Source organism: Vicugna pacos, chromosome 18 (genome assembly GCF_048564905.1).
Source record: "Vicugna pacos chromosome 18, VicPac4, whole genome shotgun sequence".
Taxonomy (NCBI): Eukaryota; Metazoa; Chordata; class Mammalia; order Artiodactyla; family Camelidae; genus Vicugna; species Vicugna pacos.
In genome coordinates this window covers 39,955,676-39,975,239 of record NC_133004.1, presented here as the reverse complement: position 1 = coordinate 39,975,239, position 19,564 = coordinate 39,955,676, and the positions used below count along the sequence as shown (strand labels likewise).

General features: G+C 57.0%; 1 protein-coding gene across 3 annotated transcripts in view; it reads left to right on the top strand.

Moving 5' to 3' along the window:
• Positions 1-17,363, top strand: part of CUX1 (cut like homeobox 1) — a 352,302-nt gene extending 334,939 nt beyond the window's left edge. For all 3 annotated transcript variants that reach the window (XM_072943159.1, XM_072943158.1, XM_072943157.1), the window contains exons 15-23: positions 8,845-8,972; positions 9,660-9,726; positions 10,401-10,513; positions 12,883-12,999; positions 14,140-14,223; positions 14,845-14,901; positions 15,298-15,378; positions 16,180-16,244; positions 16,471-17,363. In XM_072943159.1, coding sequence (XP_072799260.1) covers positions 8,845-8,972; positions 9,660-9,726; positions 10,401-10,513; positions 12,883-12,999; positions 14,140-14,223; positions 14,845-14,901; positions 15,298-15,378; positions 16,180-16,244; positions 16,471-16,540 — 782 coding nt within the window. In that variant the 3' untranslated portion in view covers positions 16,541-17,363. The remainder of the gene's footprint in view (positions 1-8,844; positions 8,973-9,659; positions 9,727-10,400; positions 10,514-12,882; positions 13,000-14,139; positions 14,224-14,844; positions 14,902-15,297; positions 15,379-16,179; positions 16,245-16,470) is intronic.
• The last annotated feature ends 2,201 nt before the right edge of the window (positions 17,364-19,564 follow it).

Here is a 19,564-nt window from a genome sequence, read left to right as displayed (position 1 = left end):
CTCTCTCTCTCTCTCTCTCTCTCTCTCTCTCTCTCTCCCCCCCCCCCTCTCTCTCGGACTGTTTTCCGCCTCTCCCCTTGAGAAAACGGGCATCTCACGTCCCACACCATCTGAGACCCCTCTCAGAAAATGCTGTGCATTTTGGAGACTTGAGGATTCGTTCAACATTCTCAAAGCATTGGAGGATAGTTTGTCAGCAAATAAAAGTAGGAAAAAGAGGAAAAGAGAAGGCAGTTTTTTCCACGTCCCTTTCCACTGAGTAAGACCTAGCTCTTTGCGATTGTGCAATAACTACTTGCCCTGATTGCGGGTGGCCACGCTCCTGCCCAGACTACTAACTAACACAGCACAGGACGGCCGGCCAGGCGGCGGGCCTCTTCCAGACGACTCCTAATAAGCTCAGCTTCCCCCCACCCCGTGTATTGTGGTGTCTTACATTTTAGCAGTATTTTATATTTTCTGTAACGCACTAAGTCTTAGATGTTTTTAGAGCTCGTTTGTTAATACTCACAATCACCGACTCTTCTTTTTTTTTTTAATCCTCACAATGACCCAATTGACCAAAAAAGAAAAAAGACAAAAAAAGGCGTCATTTTTGTACAAATAGCTTTGAGAAGCCTCTGTTGTGTTGCTGTGACCCATCTCTGGTAACATTTTATTTCTTGCTATTTGTTTTCGACATGATGAGTCAAAAGTTGATCCGCCTGGCATGGGGGTGGGGGAGGCACCCGTCGGCCCCTTGGCGTTGTCCCTTCTGTCTTTGGTTAGCCATACGATGTTTGTTCTCAGCACTGTACAACGGTCCCTATATGATATGGAGAAGCAATATCACTGTATGAAACTCACACCATGTATTATTATTATTCACTAGCACCCTAGGTGTGATAATTGAAGTAAATATCTTTTATACAAACACAAGAACGTGTGGGTTGTTTTTATTTAAAGGGCTCTGGCCTGAGGAGGAGCAGCAAACACTTTCATCCTGGGTCCAAGGGCATCTAAAGAATTGCTACCCCTGCCCCTTCCTGTGCTTCCTCTGGTGTGTGGCGTCGGCAGGTGTTGGCAGAAACCTGGGCTGGGGGGGATGATGCGTGGGGATCTGAGCACGCGGTCCATGCTCTGTAAGGGCCAGCATCCCTGCTTGCTGTTAATCACCTATACCGTTCGGGTACTTTTGGAGTGTTGACCCTCCTGGCATCTGCTTCCTTGTCTGTGAAATAGGGGCACCATCGCGTGTCTTTTGGGCTCGTGAGGACCAGGAATGGGGGCTAACCTTGCGGGGTGTGGCCCTGGGCTGATGGTAGCAGCCCACACCTGGCCAGTGGCCTGGCCTCAGCCTGCTCTGTGGGGACTCTGGCTTTGTCCCTGACTCCTGATGTGAAGAGGGACAAGCTCAGGGCACCTGTTAACGTGGGCAAGTGAGTGGGAAGAGAAAGGAGGAAACTGTCTTACGGGTTTCTGGAAGGATCGGGGCTCCTGAGAAAGGGCCTCTTCAGCCAGCGCTCGGGGCTGGAGGTGGGAGAGCCTTGCAGAGTTGGCTGCTAGGTGCTCCACATGCTGGTGACTGAGGATGTCTCTCATCTTGAGATCTAGGGTTGGAAAAGACCTGCCACTCTCACCGATGTATGACCAGTGGGTGGGGAGGGGTATATCAGTTCGTTGTGTGTTGATTTGTAGGTTTCAGAATGTGACGCTCCCACACGTGATACAGAAGCGTGAGCTAAACGGGACTCTATCCTCCCTCCAGTAGGAGACCCCAAAGCAGGAAGAGCCTGCCGCTGGTGCTCGGTGCTCCCGGCAGCCCCCGCCTCATCCCTCACTCAGGGATGTGGATGTATCTGGAGCTGCCCCAGCCCCAGCACCATGGGAGAAATCGGCATAGAAGCAGTAAGGTTCTGCCATTTTCGTATTAGAAAACTTAAATCTTACTCTGCTAACATGCTGCTACTTTTCTGATTGCTAATTTAGGTAGACCTTCACTTTTTAAAGCTCTTTTAAATTAAAATATAAAATGCAAAAGAAAAAAGCACTTAATACAAAGTCTTTTTACCCAGAAAGTCTCAGTGTTTTTGCAGTGAGATTTAACTAAGCCAAACTGCAGTTCCACGTGGTTTTGCAGGGCTGACTCTGTTTTTGTAAACGGCCAGCTCCAGAGGCAGAAAAGAGAGCAAGATTTCATGCTCTGACTGCAGTTGGGTGCTGTTCCCACGCGGGCACAGTGTTCAGCCTCCCTGTGTGTGGCCTTTCTCCTTTCTCTCTAGTTAAGTGGGCCTGAGCAAAATCAGGCGCCTTATTTGATGCACTAAGGAACTGCAGGTATACGGGGTAAGGCGCCGTGGTGATGTGATCATAGAGTGTGTGAGTCGTCCTCAGCGACCCTGTCTGCTTGTGTTTCAAAGGGCTTCCAAGTGGCTGCCTTGGGGTATATTACTACTTCCTCCGTGGCCCTAGTTGTTGGCTTTGGGGGCACACAGTTTGCAGGCCTACGTGTGAGGAGCCAGGATGGTGAGAACCAGAGGGCTGAGGAGAACTGTTGTGATGCTGGTGGGGCCCCTGGACAGCTGGCCCTCGATCGGGGTCTGACCCACCCAGGAGGGGGTGAACTGTGTGGATGGGAATGAGAGACACAGCCATGCCCAGGCTGCGGCCGGCAGTTCCAAGTTTCTGCCTCTTCTAAGTAGCTCGGGCTCTCAGAATGTCAAGAGGAATAGCCTTTTTTTTTTTTTCTCTTCAAGCAAAATAGTCTGTAGACCAGTAACAGCAGAGCTGCTCCGTTCAGGGTGGAGGTAGGGGCTCCAAGGACTGAGGTTTGAGGACCCCCTCACTTTGCAGGGGCCCCTCCTCGGTGGGCAGGTGGCCCAGCATCTTCTCTTCCAGCTGCTGACCTTGGGCAAGTCTTAGTCGATGCTCAGGAAATCTCTTGTGAATGAATGAGTGAATTTCACTTCTCCGAGCTTCCGCTTCCGTCTCTGTAAAGGGGATGTAATAACGCTGAACTCGCAGGGCTGCTGGGGGGGCTAAGTGATAGGTAACACCCGAAGACTGCGCGGCTCGGCGCCTGAGCCACCTCGGGCCCACAGAACATCAGTGCTGTCTACTGACTGTGTTTCATGAATCTGGTTGCTGGAGCAGCTCCCTCCAGTCCCAGCTATTTCCACCTTGTGCTAGAGCAGGAGGGGCCCCTGCACAGGACCAGGCACTCCCACAGGTTAGCCAGGTCACCACCAGTGACACCCGTGATATACCAGTTGGCACCAGGATGGGCAGCAGAGTCCTCCACTCTTGGCAGCTCTCCCTTCCGCCCCCTGCTGAAAACTCAAGTGCCTGGTTCCTTGGGTAGCTGGGGCTGCCACCTTGGACTCAGCCACAGATAGGAAGGCAAGATCCCCTGCTCCCCAATCCCGTGGAGAGGGGGCTGTGCCTTCCACGGAGTCCGTTGCCTCTTAGAGACCTGTCTCAGTTAGCATCTGTCAGAGCTGATCCCTGCCTCCTTTCAGCCAAACCCAGACACCTCCCATGGTTCTCAACTGGGGTGGGTGACTTTGCCCCGGGGACATTTGGGGCTGTCGCAACTGAGCAGGGAGGTACTACTGGCATCTAGAGGGTAGAGGCCAGAGGTGCTGATAAGCATCCTAAAATGCATAGGACAGCCCCCAATAATGACCTGGCCTTGAATGTCACTGTGCTGAGATCTAGGGTGAAGGGCTGGCACAGGCCAAGCCAAGGCCACATCCCTCTTGGAGCATCATCACCAATTCATTCAGCAGATAGTCGCTGAGAACTGCCCTGGGCCAGGGACGTGCTCCAGGCCAGATGTCCGGCAGCCTTGAGTCGCTAACAGCCCAGAGGGGAGACAGAACAGGGTGCAGAACCACAGCACAGGCGCCGTCCTGTAATTGGTTTGAAGGGGGCATCTGAGCACTGACCTGGGAAGAATGTTCCAGGCAGAGGGAATATCAAGTCCAAAGTTCCTGTGGTACAAATGCGCCTGGAAACCATTACATCTGGAGCAAAGTGACCAAGGGGAGGAGTGGGAGGCAATGAGGTCGGAGAGGCAAGGGAGAGGCGTGGCAGGTGGGGCCTGGCTATTGTTACTCTGAGAGATGCAGGGGCCATTGGAGGGCTTGAACAGAGGGTGGTCTGATCTTACCATTTAAAAGGCTCTCTCTGGCTGCTGCTTCGTGACCAGATTTTAGGGGTGAGAGTGGAAGAAGGGAGAACAGGGAGGAGGCTGTTGCCACAGTCAAGATGAGAGGTTGTGACTCAGACCAGGTGGCAGCAGTGGTGAAACTGATTGGATTCTGGATCTGTCTGGAAGGGAAAGCCAAAAATAGGACTTGCAACAGATTAGATGTAAGGAGTGACGGAGAAGAGCAAGGATGGCCGCTTGTTTGGTCTGAGACACTGAAGACTGGCCTTGTCTCTACTCCTCTCAGTCCTGCGGACACCACCTCCCAGGGCCGCCTGATGGGGGCTCCTGCTGGGGCAAAGCAGGTTAGAGGGATGGTGGGGGGTTTGGTGTCAGGCATCAATTTGGACCCGTTAAGTTTGAGATGCCAGTTAGACAGCCAAGTGGAGCACGGGCCCAGGGAGAGGAGCAGACTGGAGATGCACATGCACTGGAGGGTCATCAGCTTATAAATGACACTCGAGGTGGAGGTGGCCACAGCCAGAGACAGGGGAGAGAAAGGCGTGCAGGGGTGGCACCCTAGGTGCAGCAGCGTTCAGAGCTTAGAGAGGAGGAGAACCAGCAAAGGAAACTGAGAAGGAGCAGCCAGGCCAGAGGGCAGGAGGCCCAGGAGGGTGACTGGAAACAGGTGCTGATGGGTCAATAAGATGAGGGCTGAGAAATGTGGACCTAGCAAGGTGCGAGGTCATCAGCCACCTTAGCAAGGGCAGCTGGCATCCAAGTCTGATGGGAAGAATTTAAGGAAGTGAACACTTGAGACCAGACAACTCCTCCGGGGAGTTTTTCTGAAGGGAGCTGTGGGGTCAAGAGGCTGGGGGGCTGTGTGCGCACATGCGCGTTTCAGATGGGCGGATAACGTGCTTGCCTCCTTGTGGGAAGAAGCACGAGCTGCAGGAGATGGTGGCGGCGAGCTGGGGACGCCCTTGTGTGGGAGTGAGGGGCTGGCGTCCGCAGGCATCAGGAGCGCGTGGCACTCGTCCCTGGCCACCTGTGGGGACGCACAGGCACAGAGGTGGGGAGAGGGTGGACGTGCTGGCGTCCGACTCCCCTCAGAGCCCTCCAAGAAGAGGGACAGTGTACAGCGAGCCGCTGGCCTGTAGGTGGCTGATTTAATAGGGGTCCCTCACCTTCTGGAGAGCCATGAGCATGACACCCCCAGACCTTGCCACCCGACTCCAGTTGGGATAAGTTTCTGCATTTGATCAATGCGCAGTGAGAAATCAGGTCTCGACCTCAAGCCATAGCCCAGTTTCCTTAAGTCTTGGCCTTGATACTGCTTTGATTTCTTTCTTCCCTCTGTGGAATGCACCCCCTAGAAAGCCTTCCCACATTCATTAAACCTGCATAAGGAGAGAGGGACTTTCTTGGGCCTGCCTGACAGGTTACCTTTCAGAGGCGAGGCACTCATCCCTCTGACACCCCCAACCCCAAGACGCAGCCTCTTCCTCTGCAGGGCTTTCCCCAGGCTGCAGATACTCCGCCCTGCAGCGCACTCCTGAAGATGCCCTCTCTTGAGCAGAACCCACCCCATCGCTCCGCCCCATCTGGCATCTGTCCAGAGTGGGCTTGTCCCCAGGTCCCGCCCTGCACCCCTGCTGCTCCCTGTTCCACCACTACCTTGACCATACCCTCCAGCTCCCACCTCACTCAGCCTTTCTTGAGACATCAGGGACCCCTCCCTACTCATTGATGGTCCCTATTCAACTTGGTGCCTTCACACACTTCCTCCTGATCCACCGGCCCATCCCGCCACCGCTTCCTGCTACCTCTTCTTCAGGTCTTTCCTGTGACACCCCTGAAAATGTCAGCATCCCCAGAAGTTTTGGTCATGCTTACATCAACACTCTCTGGGCATCCATGTCCACTGCTGGGGGCTCAGCCACCCCTGGACCTGGAGGTCTCCTCGGCCTGCATTTCCAGCCTCAGGCCCGTGGGTCCACCTGCCCACCACAGACGTCCCCTTGGCTCTTTCACCAGGACCTCACACTCAACAGAGATAAACCAAGCAGCTGCTCACTCCATCCAAATTTGGGGGGCCAGTTCCAGACATGGACCCACCCTCCTGAGTCCTCTACAACAATGGAGTCACGACTCTTTCCAGTACCTTCTACCTCATTGCCTCAGGGCCAGAATTCAAGCCCAGTTCTGCCAGACTCCAGTTCAGGACTCTCCCTTGACACCAAGTGGTCACCCAGAGACGAGACCCCAAATCTCTGTCTGCATGTTCCCTCCCCCAGCAGAGGAGACAGAGGAAGTGAGGGGTGGCAGGGCCCCTGCTCTTGCCCCAAGCCTCCCCTCAGACTTGCCCCATCACCTCTGCTGCCCAGCCTCTTCCCTGTGCCACACGGGCAGCCACCCCCACACCTAATGAGTGCCCGCCAGCCAGCCCTCCAGGAGCAGCCAGACCCAGCACTCAGACTTGCACCCCCAGAGGTCTCCTCAATGGCACCCCCAGTGTCTGGAAGCATTTGCAGCAGGGGCTGCAACAGGCCCTCCAGCCCAGCTTAACAGAGTGGCCTGACACCAGCCGGCCGGGGCAGCCTAGGATGGAAGGTTTACTGTCAGAGTGTCACCTGTGTGCACGGGTGAGGACCTGCGTGCCCACCCAGACAGAAGCACACATGGCACAAATGCACAGGAAACCCGGGCTGGTGCTCGCTCCCCCCGCCATGCCCACGGACGGCTCCTGGAGCTGCAAGTCGCTCCTCCCCCCAGGGAGCTGGCCAAGGAATCATCTCACTGGCATTTTCTCCAGCCGCCGTGCCGGGCTTGGGTCCCCTCGGTATCGTGCGACACGCACACCTCCAGGGACTGGGCAGTAGGCCTCCTCCCCACAGGCTCCCCAACCCCTGCCCTGTCCCTTCTGTCCCTGGGGTGGGAGACTGCTCACCTGAGCCATCTCTGGCTCAACACCCTCTGTCTGTCCAGGGGTCTGTCCACCAGCACCATTTTTGGATGTGTTCCTGTTTGTGGCTGTCCCTGTGGCCACCCAGTGCTCAGAACTGTATCTGTCCCTGACCTTGGTCCAGGCCCTTCACCTCTGATAACGATGCCCTGTCCACACCTCACTCTGACTCCATTCCCCTCCCTCCTAAGTGTGTGCGCGGCAGGCAGGGGGACCCTCGCACAGGCCAGCGGGTGGTGGCATTTCCAGTGTCTCTGGGCCTCTCCCTCTGGGATCTGCTTAAAGCTCCTGTAGGCCACCCAGGGCCTGCAGGCTGAAGGCAAGACCCCAGCCCTGCCACCCCTACCCTCCCTCCATGTCCTGGCCCTGCCCTCAGGCCCAGCCTCTTTCCCCAGCCCCACCTCGGACCCCTCACTTCCACTGACACCACTACCTGCCAGGTACAGAGAGCGCTCGGTGGTCTCTGAAGGAAGAAATCCATTCAGAGACCCTGGTGTGGGGGGACCTTGGTTGTAGCCAGGAGTGGACAGCCAGGAGTGGGTTTGGTCCCCGGCTGGGAAGCCTCAGGTCTTCATCTGTCAAATGGAAATCATCTTATCTGACTGACTTGACTGTTGTGAGATGTGTAAAGAGCTTGCTGTGCAACAGGCACCAGGAGGTGGAACAGGAGGGGCGAGGCTGGCTGGTCAGCAGGCCTCGCAATGAGCGGAGAGTCTGCCGAGGAGGCAGCGGGGCCACTCTCCAGGCACTGCCCACAGCCTGAGGCCTTTGGGCATTTCTGAGGCCACAGTGCCCCCTGGTGGCCACAGAGTCTACCCCCCGAAGGACAGCACTGTAGGCCTCAGGCCTCAGGCTTTGGCCACCCTCTCTGAGCTAAATATATTGTCACCATCTTATAAATAAGGCCCAGACAGGGCAAGTCTCTGCCCAGAGTCACAGCCAACGAGAAGTAGGGCCGGACCTCAAACTCGTGCCTGCCCACCTCCCAGGCCACTGCCGTCCTCCCTGCCAGTGGCTGAGGGCACCCACGGGGCCTGTGCTGGGAGAACTCTTCAATGTCTCCCACCCTCCAAGAGGGCCAGAATGTCTCTGCACAGAATTGTTTTGGATTTGCTTGGTTGTGAAGATGGCACCTGGTGCTGGGATGGGGGAGAGGGATGGGGCTGTGGGTCAGGGGAATCCACCAGAGGTGGGAGGGCACCTCATCCCTAATACTGTGCCCATTGGTGGGGAGGGGCTGAGCAGGTCTGGTGTCAGCTCCAGAGGTGGGACCCCCTCACTCCCCCGGCCCCTGCTGGGTCTAAGGGAGGCCTGCCCGCCCCCAACCCGACCTCCCACTGCACCTCCCTTCCCTTTCTCCCCATTCCTACCCCCAAGCCTGCATCTGGTCATTATCCCAGGGCATTAGCCCTGGAAGAAACTTGAGGGTCAACTTCCTTGCCCTGCTTTACAGAGGCAGTGAGGTCTGGAGAGGGAGAGGCGCCGGCCAGGCTCCCCGAGCTGGTCATGGCAGAGCCAGTGCAGACCCGTTTCTCCTAAATCTCTGACCTGGCCGCCTTCCCCTACCCAGAGAATTCTACGAGCAGAGTGAGCTCTTAGGCCAGGAGCGCCCCAACCCTGCTGGCTGGTCTAGTGCTGGTCCCAGGGCAGTGGCACTAGCTGTGGGTTGGGAGGCACGGGGCTGGGGGGACAGGAAGCACCATGGGTCCCACCAGGCTCCCTCTGATGGCCACATCTTTCTTTGGCACAGGGCGCTGTGCGGAGCTGCAGGTCCATGTCACCGAGGCCATGGCCACAGCCGCTGAGCAGAGGGACCTGATCGCCCGCCTGGAGCAGGACCTCAGCACCATCCAGTCCATCCAGCGGCCGGATGCCGAGGTGAGCCCACCCCCTCCACTCTGCTCCCTCACTGCCTGCCCAGGGCTCTCTCAGCCTAACAAAACCCCAGCTTCCCCGATAAACCAGCCCGTTCCTCAGGCAGCTGGTGTCCGCCTGCCCCACCCCAAGCCCACAGGGGCTGTCACCTACCACCTCTAGGTTTGGTCCTCTCACTTTACCACAAAGCCCTGTTGGGGATGCCAGCCCACAGGGCAGAAGGCAGGCCTCCTCCAGCTGGCCCAGAGCACCCTTGGACCTCTGCCCTGGGAGCTCTGGGCAGAAACAAGGCCAGGATTATCCCCTCATCTCACAGCTGAAGGACCCGAGGCCCCAAGAACAGGGAAGGCTGGAGCCTTAAGGGCCCTGGAAGGTCATCACGTCACCCATCTCATCTTATAGATGAAGAAATGGAGCTCAGGGAGAGAAACTGGGCTGACCTGGGCCACCTGGCAGGCTGGCTGGCAGGGCCGGGATCGCCCAGCCTGTGACGCCCTTCAGGGCCGAATGGCCAGGTACGAGCCCCGCTACTGAGCTCTGGCTTAGGGGCAAACTTGGGGCCTAGCATTCTCTTTGGTGGCCCATGCAAAGCATCCTCTCTCGGCCCTCCTTATTTGTTTGGCACCCCGGAAGGCTGTGCTCAATGCCATGTGTGGAGGCGCCTCCCTGACCTCTTCCTCTCACCTGCAGGGCGCAGCCGAGCTCGGCCTGGAGAAGATCCCTGAGCCCATCAAGGAGGCCACTGCCCTGTTCTATGGTGAGGAAGGCCCAGGCAGTAATGGACAGGGCGGGAGGGGGAAGGGAGATGGGGCGGTGCAGCCCGAGCCCCGAGGAACGCTCCCCTCCCCCTGAGAAGTCAGGCCCCCAAGCCAGCAACGCAGGAGAAACCCACTTGCCCTTCTAGGCTTCAGTCTGACACCCCCACCTAGGGACTGCGGCCCCTTGGCCGGGCCAGTGGCCTGTCGAAGGCTGGGGGGGCGTTGGTCAGCTCCTTCGAGAGGCCTCAGCCCTGAGATTATGCAGCCACAGAACTAGAGGGGAGGTAGCCTCCTCGGGGGCTGAGGTCAAAACGCAGGGTGGCTGGGCCAGGGCATGGTGGCAGTGGCAGGGGGGATGGTACCCAGTGCCCTCAGTGTCCCTTTGCTTCTGAAGGAAGTAGGGGCTTAGCCTGACAACTGTAAAAGTCTCAGATGCAAGTGTAGAGTAAGGGTCAGGGGCTTTGGGGCCTACCGTCCAAAGGTCCCTGTTCTCATGCCCTGCTCCCTGATCCCCTGGTTCCCCCACTTCCCCAACCTTTCAGCACCTTGTGCTCAGACACCCTGTGGCTTCTACCCCATGACGCTTGGCCAGAGCTCCTTCAGAGCTGGTGACCTGTGGGCCCACTGCTGGGCTGTGCCTCCCACTACCCAAGCTACTGTCCCCTCCACCTAGGACCCTCAGCACCAGCCAGTGGCACCCTCCCCGAGGGCCAGGTAGACTCGCTGCTGTCCATCATCTCCAGCCAGAGGGAGCGCTTCCGGGCCCGGAATCAGGAGCTGGAGGCTGTGAGTCATGTCCTTCCCTCCCCTGCACTCCTTGGACCTGAGGACACAGTGGAGGACACACAGGCTTGGGGCAGAAGGATGTGTCACAGACTGTAAACCTCAGTGGGATCAGATTTGTCCTGTGCACTCAGGGAGGGCTTCCTAGAGGAGGTCATGCCATGCTGGGCTTTGAAAGAAGAATCAGACTCTCAAGAGAAAGGAGAGAAGTGAGCAGAAAAGGGAGGCCGAGGAGCCAGAAGGGCATGCAGGTCATTCTAGGGCTGCAGGGACAAAACAGAGTCACCAGGTGAGGGTCCTGCTGCCAAGCTGGGGTGCCACCGAAGGATTTAGGTAGGGGACCAACACTGCCAGGATGGAGGGTAAGAAGTTCGCTCGGGCAGCCAATTCAGACAGAAGCCTAGCCGGGAAAGATGATCAGAGGTGGTCACCATCGCCCAGGAAGACATATCTCAGTCAGGTGGGGGGATGGGGAAGCAGAGGCAGGTCCCAGGGAGGAGGGTCTTTGAACTCTAAGAAGATGAACAGTCTAGAGATGGCTAGGAGCTCTGTGGGGTCCAAGAGAGCCTGCTGGCTGCTAAGCACCCAGCTGGTGACCCGCCTGGAGGGAGGGGCGGTCTGGTCTGCAGAGGTGACCAGTCCAGCTACATGTAGGTCTTCCACACGCAGCACCTTCTCGTGGGCACTGTTGACATATGGATGGTGACTGCAGCACCAGCAGATGGCTGTGGTCCCCGGAACAGAGGGCAACAGGAGACAAGAGAGAGGATCAGGGAGAGAGGGCTCCCCCCATGGGGTTTCCAAGCTGAGGTCTCCAGGAGGCAGACCTTCACCAAGCGCCCACTGCAGGCCAGGCCCAGTACTGCCCGGCGACAAGGGCAGGCCAGATCCAGCGGGACTGTCTGTGATCTGGGCTCTGGAGCAAGAGGTTTCCAATGAAGGACCGTCAGGGCTGTTCCCTTCATGGCTGCCTGCACAGGCAGTGAACAGGTGACACCCACATGCCCTCTGGGGACTAGGGACAAGCACACTGTGGATGGCTAGGCAGCCCTTAAAAGCAGCCTTTCAAATTAGATTTTTGAAAGTGTGGGGGGAGTATTTATAATTTTTTTTTTTTTTTGCTTTAGAAGTCTAGACTCTTTACCATGTACTTGTTTTAAGTTGTGATAAGGGACACATAACTTAAAATTTACCATCTTAATTAACCATTTTTAAGTGTACAGTAAAGTGGCATTAAGTACATTTACACTGTTATGCAACCATCATCACCACCCTTTTCTAGAATGTTTTCATCTTCCCAAACTGCAACACTGTGCTGATTAGACACTCACTCCTCCTTCCCCTACCCCCGTAACCACCATACTACCCTGTCTCTATGAATGTGACTAGGCGTCTCATATAGGTGGAATCATAGAATATTTGTCTTTTCTGTGACTAGCTTATTTCACTTAGCATTATGTTCTCTGGTTTCATCCATGTTGTCGCAGGTGTCAGAATTTCCTTCCTTTTTAAAGCTCAATAATATTCCACTGTGTGGATGCACCGCCTTTTGTTTATCCTTTCATCTGTCCATGGACATTTGGGTTCCTTCCACCTTTCGGCTCTTGTGAATATTGCTGTTGTGAACATGGGCGTGCAAATCTCTCTTCAAGTCCTGCTTTCAGTTCTTTGGGGTAGACACCCAGAAGTGGACTTGCTGGATTGTATGGTAATTTTACTTTTAATTTTTTGAGGAACTGCCGCACTACCATGTACTTTTTTCATCCTTCTGAATTTTTAGCAGTATGAAGAAAACATCTATTTGAGTGTTTTAATAAGCTGAAAAATGAGATCACATTTCACTTTGCCCCTGGATTGGCAAACATTAAAATCACATGGTTTCATCTATAGGAAATGTCCAGAAAAGGCAAATCCATAGAGACAGAAAGCAGATCGGTGGTTCCGGGGTTGGGGGAGGAGTCGGGGGAGCGGCTGCTGGCTGGTGTGGAGCTTCTCATTGGGGCGACAGAGATAGTGAGGGTGCTTGTATAACACTGCGAATATACTAAAAAGAAAAACTGAATTGTACACTTTAAAGTGGTGATGTGTATGTTATATGAATTATATCTCAGTATTAATTTTTAAGCTGATAATACCATAAACAAACAAAACAGGAAGAAATCTGACCCAAGAACTGTGACTTCTGCCTGGTGCGGGGTCTCCCAAAAGCAGGCAGCTTTGAGCTGAGGCTAACAGGTCCAGGGGACGGCCCAGGCCAAGAGGGGCTCCAGGTAGATGGAGCAGGTCCTGTGCCAGCACAGAGGAGGCCTCTCCCCTGACCCCTCCCTCGGCTGGCCCTGCCCATCTGCCCACCCACCCCTACCTTCCCCCAGGAGAACCGTCTGGCCCAGCACACCATCCAGGCCCTGCAGAGTGAGCTGGACAGCCTGCGCGCTGACAACATCAAACTCTTTGAGAAGATCAAGTTCCTGCAGAGCTACCCTGGCCGGGTGAGCGCCTTCCCCAAGTTCAGCCCCAGGTGTACCGGGCAAGGGAGAGAGGTAGTCTGGGCCTTCCAAGGTGGGCGGGGCGGGGGCAGGGAGCTGCCGGGCAGCCCTGGGCCTGGGGCCCACAGAGGCCATTCGATCCCCTCATGCCTGCCAGCTGCCCTCCCTCGGCTGGGAAGGGCCGCCCACAGTGGTGCCCTTATGGTAGTTCATTCAGCAGAACCAGCCAGAAAGGAAAAAAAAAAAAAAAGAACCAGCCAGGAGGCGATGATGTTCAGCAGGAGGCAGGGCTCTCAGGCCCCAGGCCCCAGGCCCGCAGGCCCAGGTGACCCCTCTGGGACCTACTAGCTGACCCCAGGATCTGGGAATTTAACCTCAGGGATGTTGAGCATTCAGGACAGGCCTAGGGATTCCATATGTTTTAAATTTATATTAAAAACAAAAACCACAACATTGTAAAATGACTATAACTCAATAAAAAAGGGGGCAGGGGTGGGAAGGGGTAGACCAGGATTTCAAAATTGTAGAATAGATAAACAAGATTATACTGTATAGCACAGGGAAATATATACAAGATCTTATGGTAGCTCACAGAGAAAAAAATGTGACAATGAATATATATATGTTCATGTATAACTGAAAAATTGTGCTCTACACTGGAATTTGACACAACGGTAAAATGATTATAAATCAATAAAAAATGTTAAAAAAACAAAAACAAACACCTGAATCTGGTCCAACATTCCAAAAACCAATCAAGAGAATGGAACAGAAACCACTCTGTTGTGGGCCCGGAGGACCCTCCCCGGCTTCTCTTAGCCCCTAGGCCTCACAGGGGACCACCTGGTGCAAGAAAACCCTTCTGAGACTGTGGGGAGACAGAGGAGGGTGGGGAGCAATGTGTGCTGGGGGTCTCCCTGGGACGCGACTCTCAGCCCCTGGCCCCCAAACCACTGGTTGGAGCTGTTCTCAGGCCACCAGAGGGCGCCCAGACTCTGTGCAAACTAGTGCTACACACTGGTGGCCTCCGCTGGGCTGATGAGGACTCTGAGGCTCCCTGTGATGCTGTTGGCCTGCAGTCCCTCGGCCCTGGCCTTCCTGTTGGGCCCCTTGACTTGGTCTGTGCTCCTCTCTTCCCCACAGGGCAGCGGCAGTGATGACACGGAGCTGCGGTACTCCACCCAGTACGAGGAGCGTCTGGACCCCTTCTCCTCCTTCAGCAAGCGGGTACGTGGGCCAGGTCTCCTCTGGGCAGCCCGGGCCACCCACCCACACAGCCGGCCTCAGCCTTTCTCCAGCCCCCATCCACCAGCCCCGGTCCAGTCACTCAGACCCAGTCTCACCCTGCACCCCTGACTTTGCACCCTGACACACCAGATCACCGGGGCAACATCCTCCATGTGCATTTGGTACCAGGGAAGCCTGGGTCCCACCGGGCGGGCACAGAGCGCCGGGAACACCTGCTGACGGCTGTGTGAGGGTGCGAACACACCCCAGGTGCACACTGTGGAGGGAAGGCAGGCAAGCAAGGGGCTCCCAGTGTCAGGCAGCGGGTGGGGGGCTTGGGGGACTTGTAACCCCCTCCCCTACCTCTCAGACTGCAGAAGCCCCACCCTGCAGACCTCCCTGTGGGCAGAATGGGCCACCGCAGAGGGGGCAGCAGCTCCTGTCACTGGCCCTGCTCACACAGGGGAGCCTATGATGTCACCCTGAGTGGGACTGGGCACCAGGGAGGCCCCTGGCAGTCCCCAAGTTTCTGCAGGGACAGCAGGGCAGGGTCCCTCTCTGCAGTGAGCTGGGGCTTCGGGGCCCTTTGGGGTCCTCTCCTCATCACTCCTCCCCTTTCAGGAGCGACAACGGAAGTACCTGAGCCTGAGCCCCTGGGACAAGGCCACACTCAGCATGGTAAGTCTCCTCGCCTGTGCCCACCTGGGACAGGCCTAAGCCTTTGACTCTGGGCACCTCGTCACCTGCCCTCCAGGCCAGTCTGGGAAGCCCCAGGGACCCCACTGACCCCCTCACAGGCCCTGTCAAGAGTGGCTGTGTGACCCGAAACAGGGTCCCTGCCCCTCCAGGACAGCTCCTCTGGCAGCATTATCCATGGTAGGTTCTGGAATTGTGCCACGGGGGGGGGGGCGCCATTCCACAGCATTCCTGTGGCCTAAGTTCCCAGCCTATACAGTGGAGCAGAAGCCCCACCGCTGACCCTTCCTGCCCTTTGCTGCCCTGGGGCAGGAGGCAGCCCTGCCAGGGGTGGGTGAGGCCTGCCCCATCCCTACTTACGCCTTGCTTGCTCCCCAGGGGCGGCTGGTTCTCTCCAACAAGATGGCGCGCACCATCGGCTTCTTCTACACGCTCTTCCTGCACTGCCTGGTCTTCCTGGTGAGTGTCCAGGAGCGGCCAGAGATGCAGTCACCATGCTCCCCCCACCTCCAGGGGCGGCAGGGACTCTGCTGGCCTATCCTCCAGGCACAGAGTCTGCTCTTGGCCACTTCTTTCCCCATCAGGGGCCTCATCCCACCCTGGTGATGACAAGCCCACCCAACAGGCCCTCTGGCTGGGACAGCAAGCCACCCACTCTGTGGTAGAGGCCTGGCTGACTCCATCCAGGGCCCAGTCCTGGAGGGAAGGGTCCCTGGGGGAGGCTGAGGTAGGCGGGAAAACAGCCTAACTGATTCTACTAAGGGACGGCCAGGTGGGCTGCACAGAGAAGGGACATCTTGAGTCAAATCTCCTCAGGTGCAGAGGGGCATCCCAGTTAGTGGGCACAGCACGTGCAGGGGCCTGCCTAGTGACACCTGCCTGGCCGCAAGTCAGGGAAAGAGGCGGGGGTAGAGCGTGCCTATGGAAGGCTCCAGCCTCAGGGATCCACCTCCAGTGAGGCCACAGTCAAGATGGCCCCTCTATGGCTAGCCTGGGCTCCAAATCTGACCCCAGGGCCCAGCAGGTCCCAGTCCTGCCAGTGGTACTCCCAGCAACATTAGGGATGGCAGCTCAGTTCTCAGGCCTGTCTGACCATCTGTGAAACTGGTGGGGACAAGAGCATCTCTAAGGCCCACCTGCTGTAGGGCCTGGGCCACGAGAAACTTCACATGCCAGGGAGCCAAGCCCAGGGGCCGTAGGTGGACTGCAGAAGTAGCCGTGAGGCCGCACAGGCAGCTCACTGTGTCTCCCTTGGGGCAGGTGCTCTACAAGCTGGCATGGAGCGAGAGCATGGAGAGGGACTGTGCCACCTTCTGCGCCAAGAAGTAAGGACCCACCTGGGCTCCACCACGGCCCCACCCTAAGCCCCGAGTACCACTGCGTTTTTATGTTCCCCGCCCCCCAGCCTTCTATCACAGCCCCCATCTGGTCCACCCCGTAGCCCCCATGCCAGCACAGGGTGTGCACCCCCTGGAGATCTCCATGCCCACCCCAACCCCCATCTCTCTCCTTCTCACACTCAGCCTCAGCAAAGGTTTCTGTGGCCCACAGGTTCGCTGATCACCTGCACAAGTTCCACGAGAATGACAATGGGGCGGCAGCCGGTGACTTGTGGCAGTGACGTCCTGGGTCTTCCCTCATAAGACAGTGATGGCTGCATTCCCCACCCCTGCTTGTTCAGCTGCTTCTAATGACTTAGGCTTCCCTAGAGCATCCCCCACGTAGAGACTGCCCTTGCCCTCCACCCCAAAGTGCCAGAGGTCCCCAGGTCCTCTTAGGCCCCCTTAAAAGATGGTCTCAGCCACATCAGGCCCCTGAGGTCCAAAAATCTCCAAGGCCAAGCCAGACTGAGCCAAAGGGACCCCCTCAGGCCCATCTCAGGCTGATGACCCAGCCTGGGTCCCACCTGAAGCCTGACTCCTAGCCCAGGTGGCAAAGACCTCCCAACCATGACACTGAGTTCCCACTGATTCTGGCTGTGGTTAATCCAGTTGGGACCCCCTGGGCCTCTCTGTGGCAGAATCTGGGATCCCTTGGGCTCCCCTAGGATCCATCACCATTCCCCCAAGAGGTGGAAGGCCAGCAGGCTTTGAGTCCAGCCCCTGCCACCACCCCACTCCACCCCAAGAAGAGAGGGAGCCCAGAGGGCAGGATAGCTTCTGTTACCCCTCCCCAGACCCTTAGACCCACTATGATTTTTGCTTTCTTCTTTAGCAAGATATTCTGGCTTCTAGAAGAGAAGGAATCTCCAGTGAGCCCCATGCCCTAGGCTCTTCAGACCAAGGACTGGTCTGAGGGGCCCAGGTCCTTCTCAGCCAAGCAGAACTGGCTGTGGGCCATCCTAGCATGGCCACCCTGAGGCCACGGGCAGATCTTCTTAAGTTAGGTTTGCACTTGCGTGTTCAGCTTTGCACATTTTGAATAAACACATTGTTGTAGCCACACTGGTGCCCTGGCTCTGTGACTCTGGGGTACAGAAGGCTGGGAGGGGGTGCCCACAGCAACACCCCCTGGAGCCGTGGCTGGACCTCACAGCTGCTGTGCTGATGTGGGGCATGGCCCCCCCAACACATAGGAGGCCTCTCCCCCTTTTCCCATCCCCAGGAACTCCCTGAGTGGGTCCAGAGCTTTGCCAAAACCCAAGTCCACAGAGTCTGAGTTCTCTTGAGCAGACAAGCAACTCAATCAAAAAGAGAAATCCATTACTTTTTAAAAAACTACTTGTCAGGCTGCAGCTGGATGTGTGACATCAGCTTCTGGGGAATCCCTGCTTCCCTTTCTGGGTGCCCTGGAGCCATGCATTCTGTCCCTTTCCCTTGGGCCCAGCCTGCCAAGCACTGCAGAGCCCATGCCCACCAAGTCTCCTGAGTTGCCAGCCTTGCCTGGGGACACCCCTGAGCCACAGCTTGCAGGCTGCCTGGCCACCAGCCCAGCCCACTGGTGTGGGTCCTCTCCCACCCAGACGGAGGACATCCTCTCAGCTTGTGATGCTTGGCGTTATCCCACTGGCCAGGCAGCCCACAGGGCTGGCTCCACACACAGCTCCCACCCTGCAGTCTACCAGGCCAGAGTCCCCTGTGCGGTATCTGAGTTTTAGCCCTGAATATTCTAGGGTTTGTGCCTTCAGTGCCCCTCATCATCTGCCCCTTCAGGACTTCCTCTAAGACCTCAGAGCCTCCTCCCACTGGGGACAAGCTGGACCCCTCTCCCCTGACCCTCGTTCCTATCCCCGTAACAGAGCTACTCTTGGCCCACTATGCCCCACCCCACCCCCCACCCCTGCGCTGCACTTCCCTGCCCCAGCCACTTCTACTTCTCCCACCAGTTCCTCCTTATACATCACAGAGTCCTCCTCACTTCCTCCTCCCTGGGAATCAGCACTATTGTCCTGTCCAGGGCTCCACACCCCACGACCCTCCCTGGTCAATGACAGCCCACCAGTGGAGCTCAGCCCACTACTCAGAACCAGGTTAGTCCACTGGGGGCCATGCTGTCGGGGGTGGGGAATGGTCCACAGCCATGCCACCCAGTGTGGACCCTCCCTCTCTCTCACTCCATGGGCAGTCACCCTCCCACCCACCCCACACTCCCACACCCCTCCCAGCCCCATCCATAGGCCTCCTGGTTCCCAGCCAGATGTCCAGGCCTCTGTGCAGCTCCAATAGATGGCTGGTCCGCATCTAAGCTTTCATTAAGTGTTTGCTAGCCAGATCCTGCCAAGAGAGCAGCCGGTCTGTGTGGAAGGGAAGGGGCTAGGTACCAGGGCCTTGCTTCAGTGCAAGCCTTGCGTGGGGACACCAGTGGAGGGCATCCGAGGGCTGATAGGCAGCAGGAGAGGGACTCCCAGCCAGTCTCTCCACCTTCATCAACCCGTGGCTCCTCTCCAGGCCCCACCCTTCCCATCCACAAGACTGGGATAAAAACCCTTCTTTGCCTGTCCTGCTTCCTGGGGAATTAGAGATGTAAAATGGCTTTGGGAAAGGTTAAAGTGCTCATCCACAAAGGTCAGAGGTCACTATGGGGGGGGAGGGTAACAGATGGAGGCACACCCAGTTAGCAGGGAGACCAAGGCTGATCATAGAACGGCCACAAGTGAGGCTGCAGAGGGTTTAGCAAAGGCAGAGAGAAGCTGATCTAACTGCCTGTGGGGGCTGAGGGCCAGAAGGGAGAGGGGAGGAGCCTGGCACCCCCCACCTCTCCCCAGAAGCAATAGGTCTGATCTCTGAGCAGCCTTCTACACTTCTGCTCACATTGTTGCCCTCCGTTCCTCTTGGGAGCCTTCCAGGCCTGCTGGAGCCCCTCCATCTCTTCTGGGAAGTCTGGAGGCCCCCAGCTCGACAGGCGTCAGTTCACAAGCGCCCACAAGGGCCAGCAGCAGCCTGTTTTCTTAGTCACATTGGGATCTGTCCTCACCTATGCCCAGGGTTTGGGGGCTACCTAACGGAGCAAGGGTGAGGAAGACAGGGCTGTGTTCCCCCATTAGCACCGTGTGACCTCTGAAGACCTCCCTGGGATGGGCATCAGTCTCCCCATCACTGTGAAGATGGGGAGGTGGGAACCGTGCTCAGGTCTTCCCCTGTAGCCTTGGGGCAATTTCCAGCATCGGGAGCCCTGGGGAGAGGGGGCGTGGTGTTCGTCTTCGGGA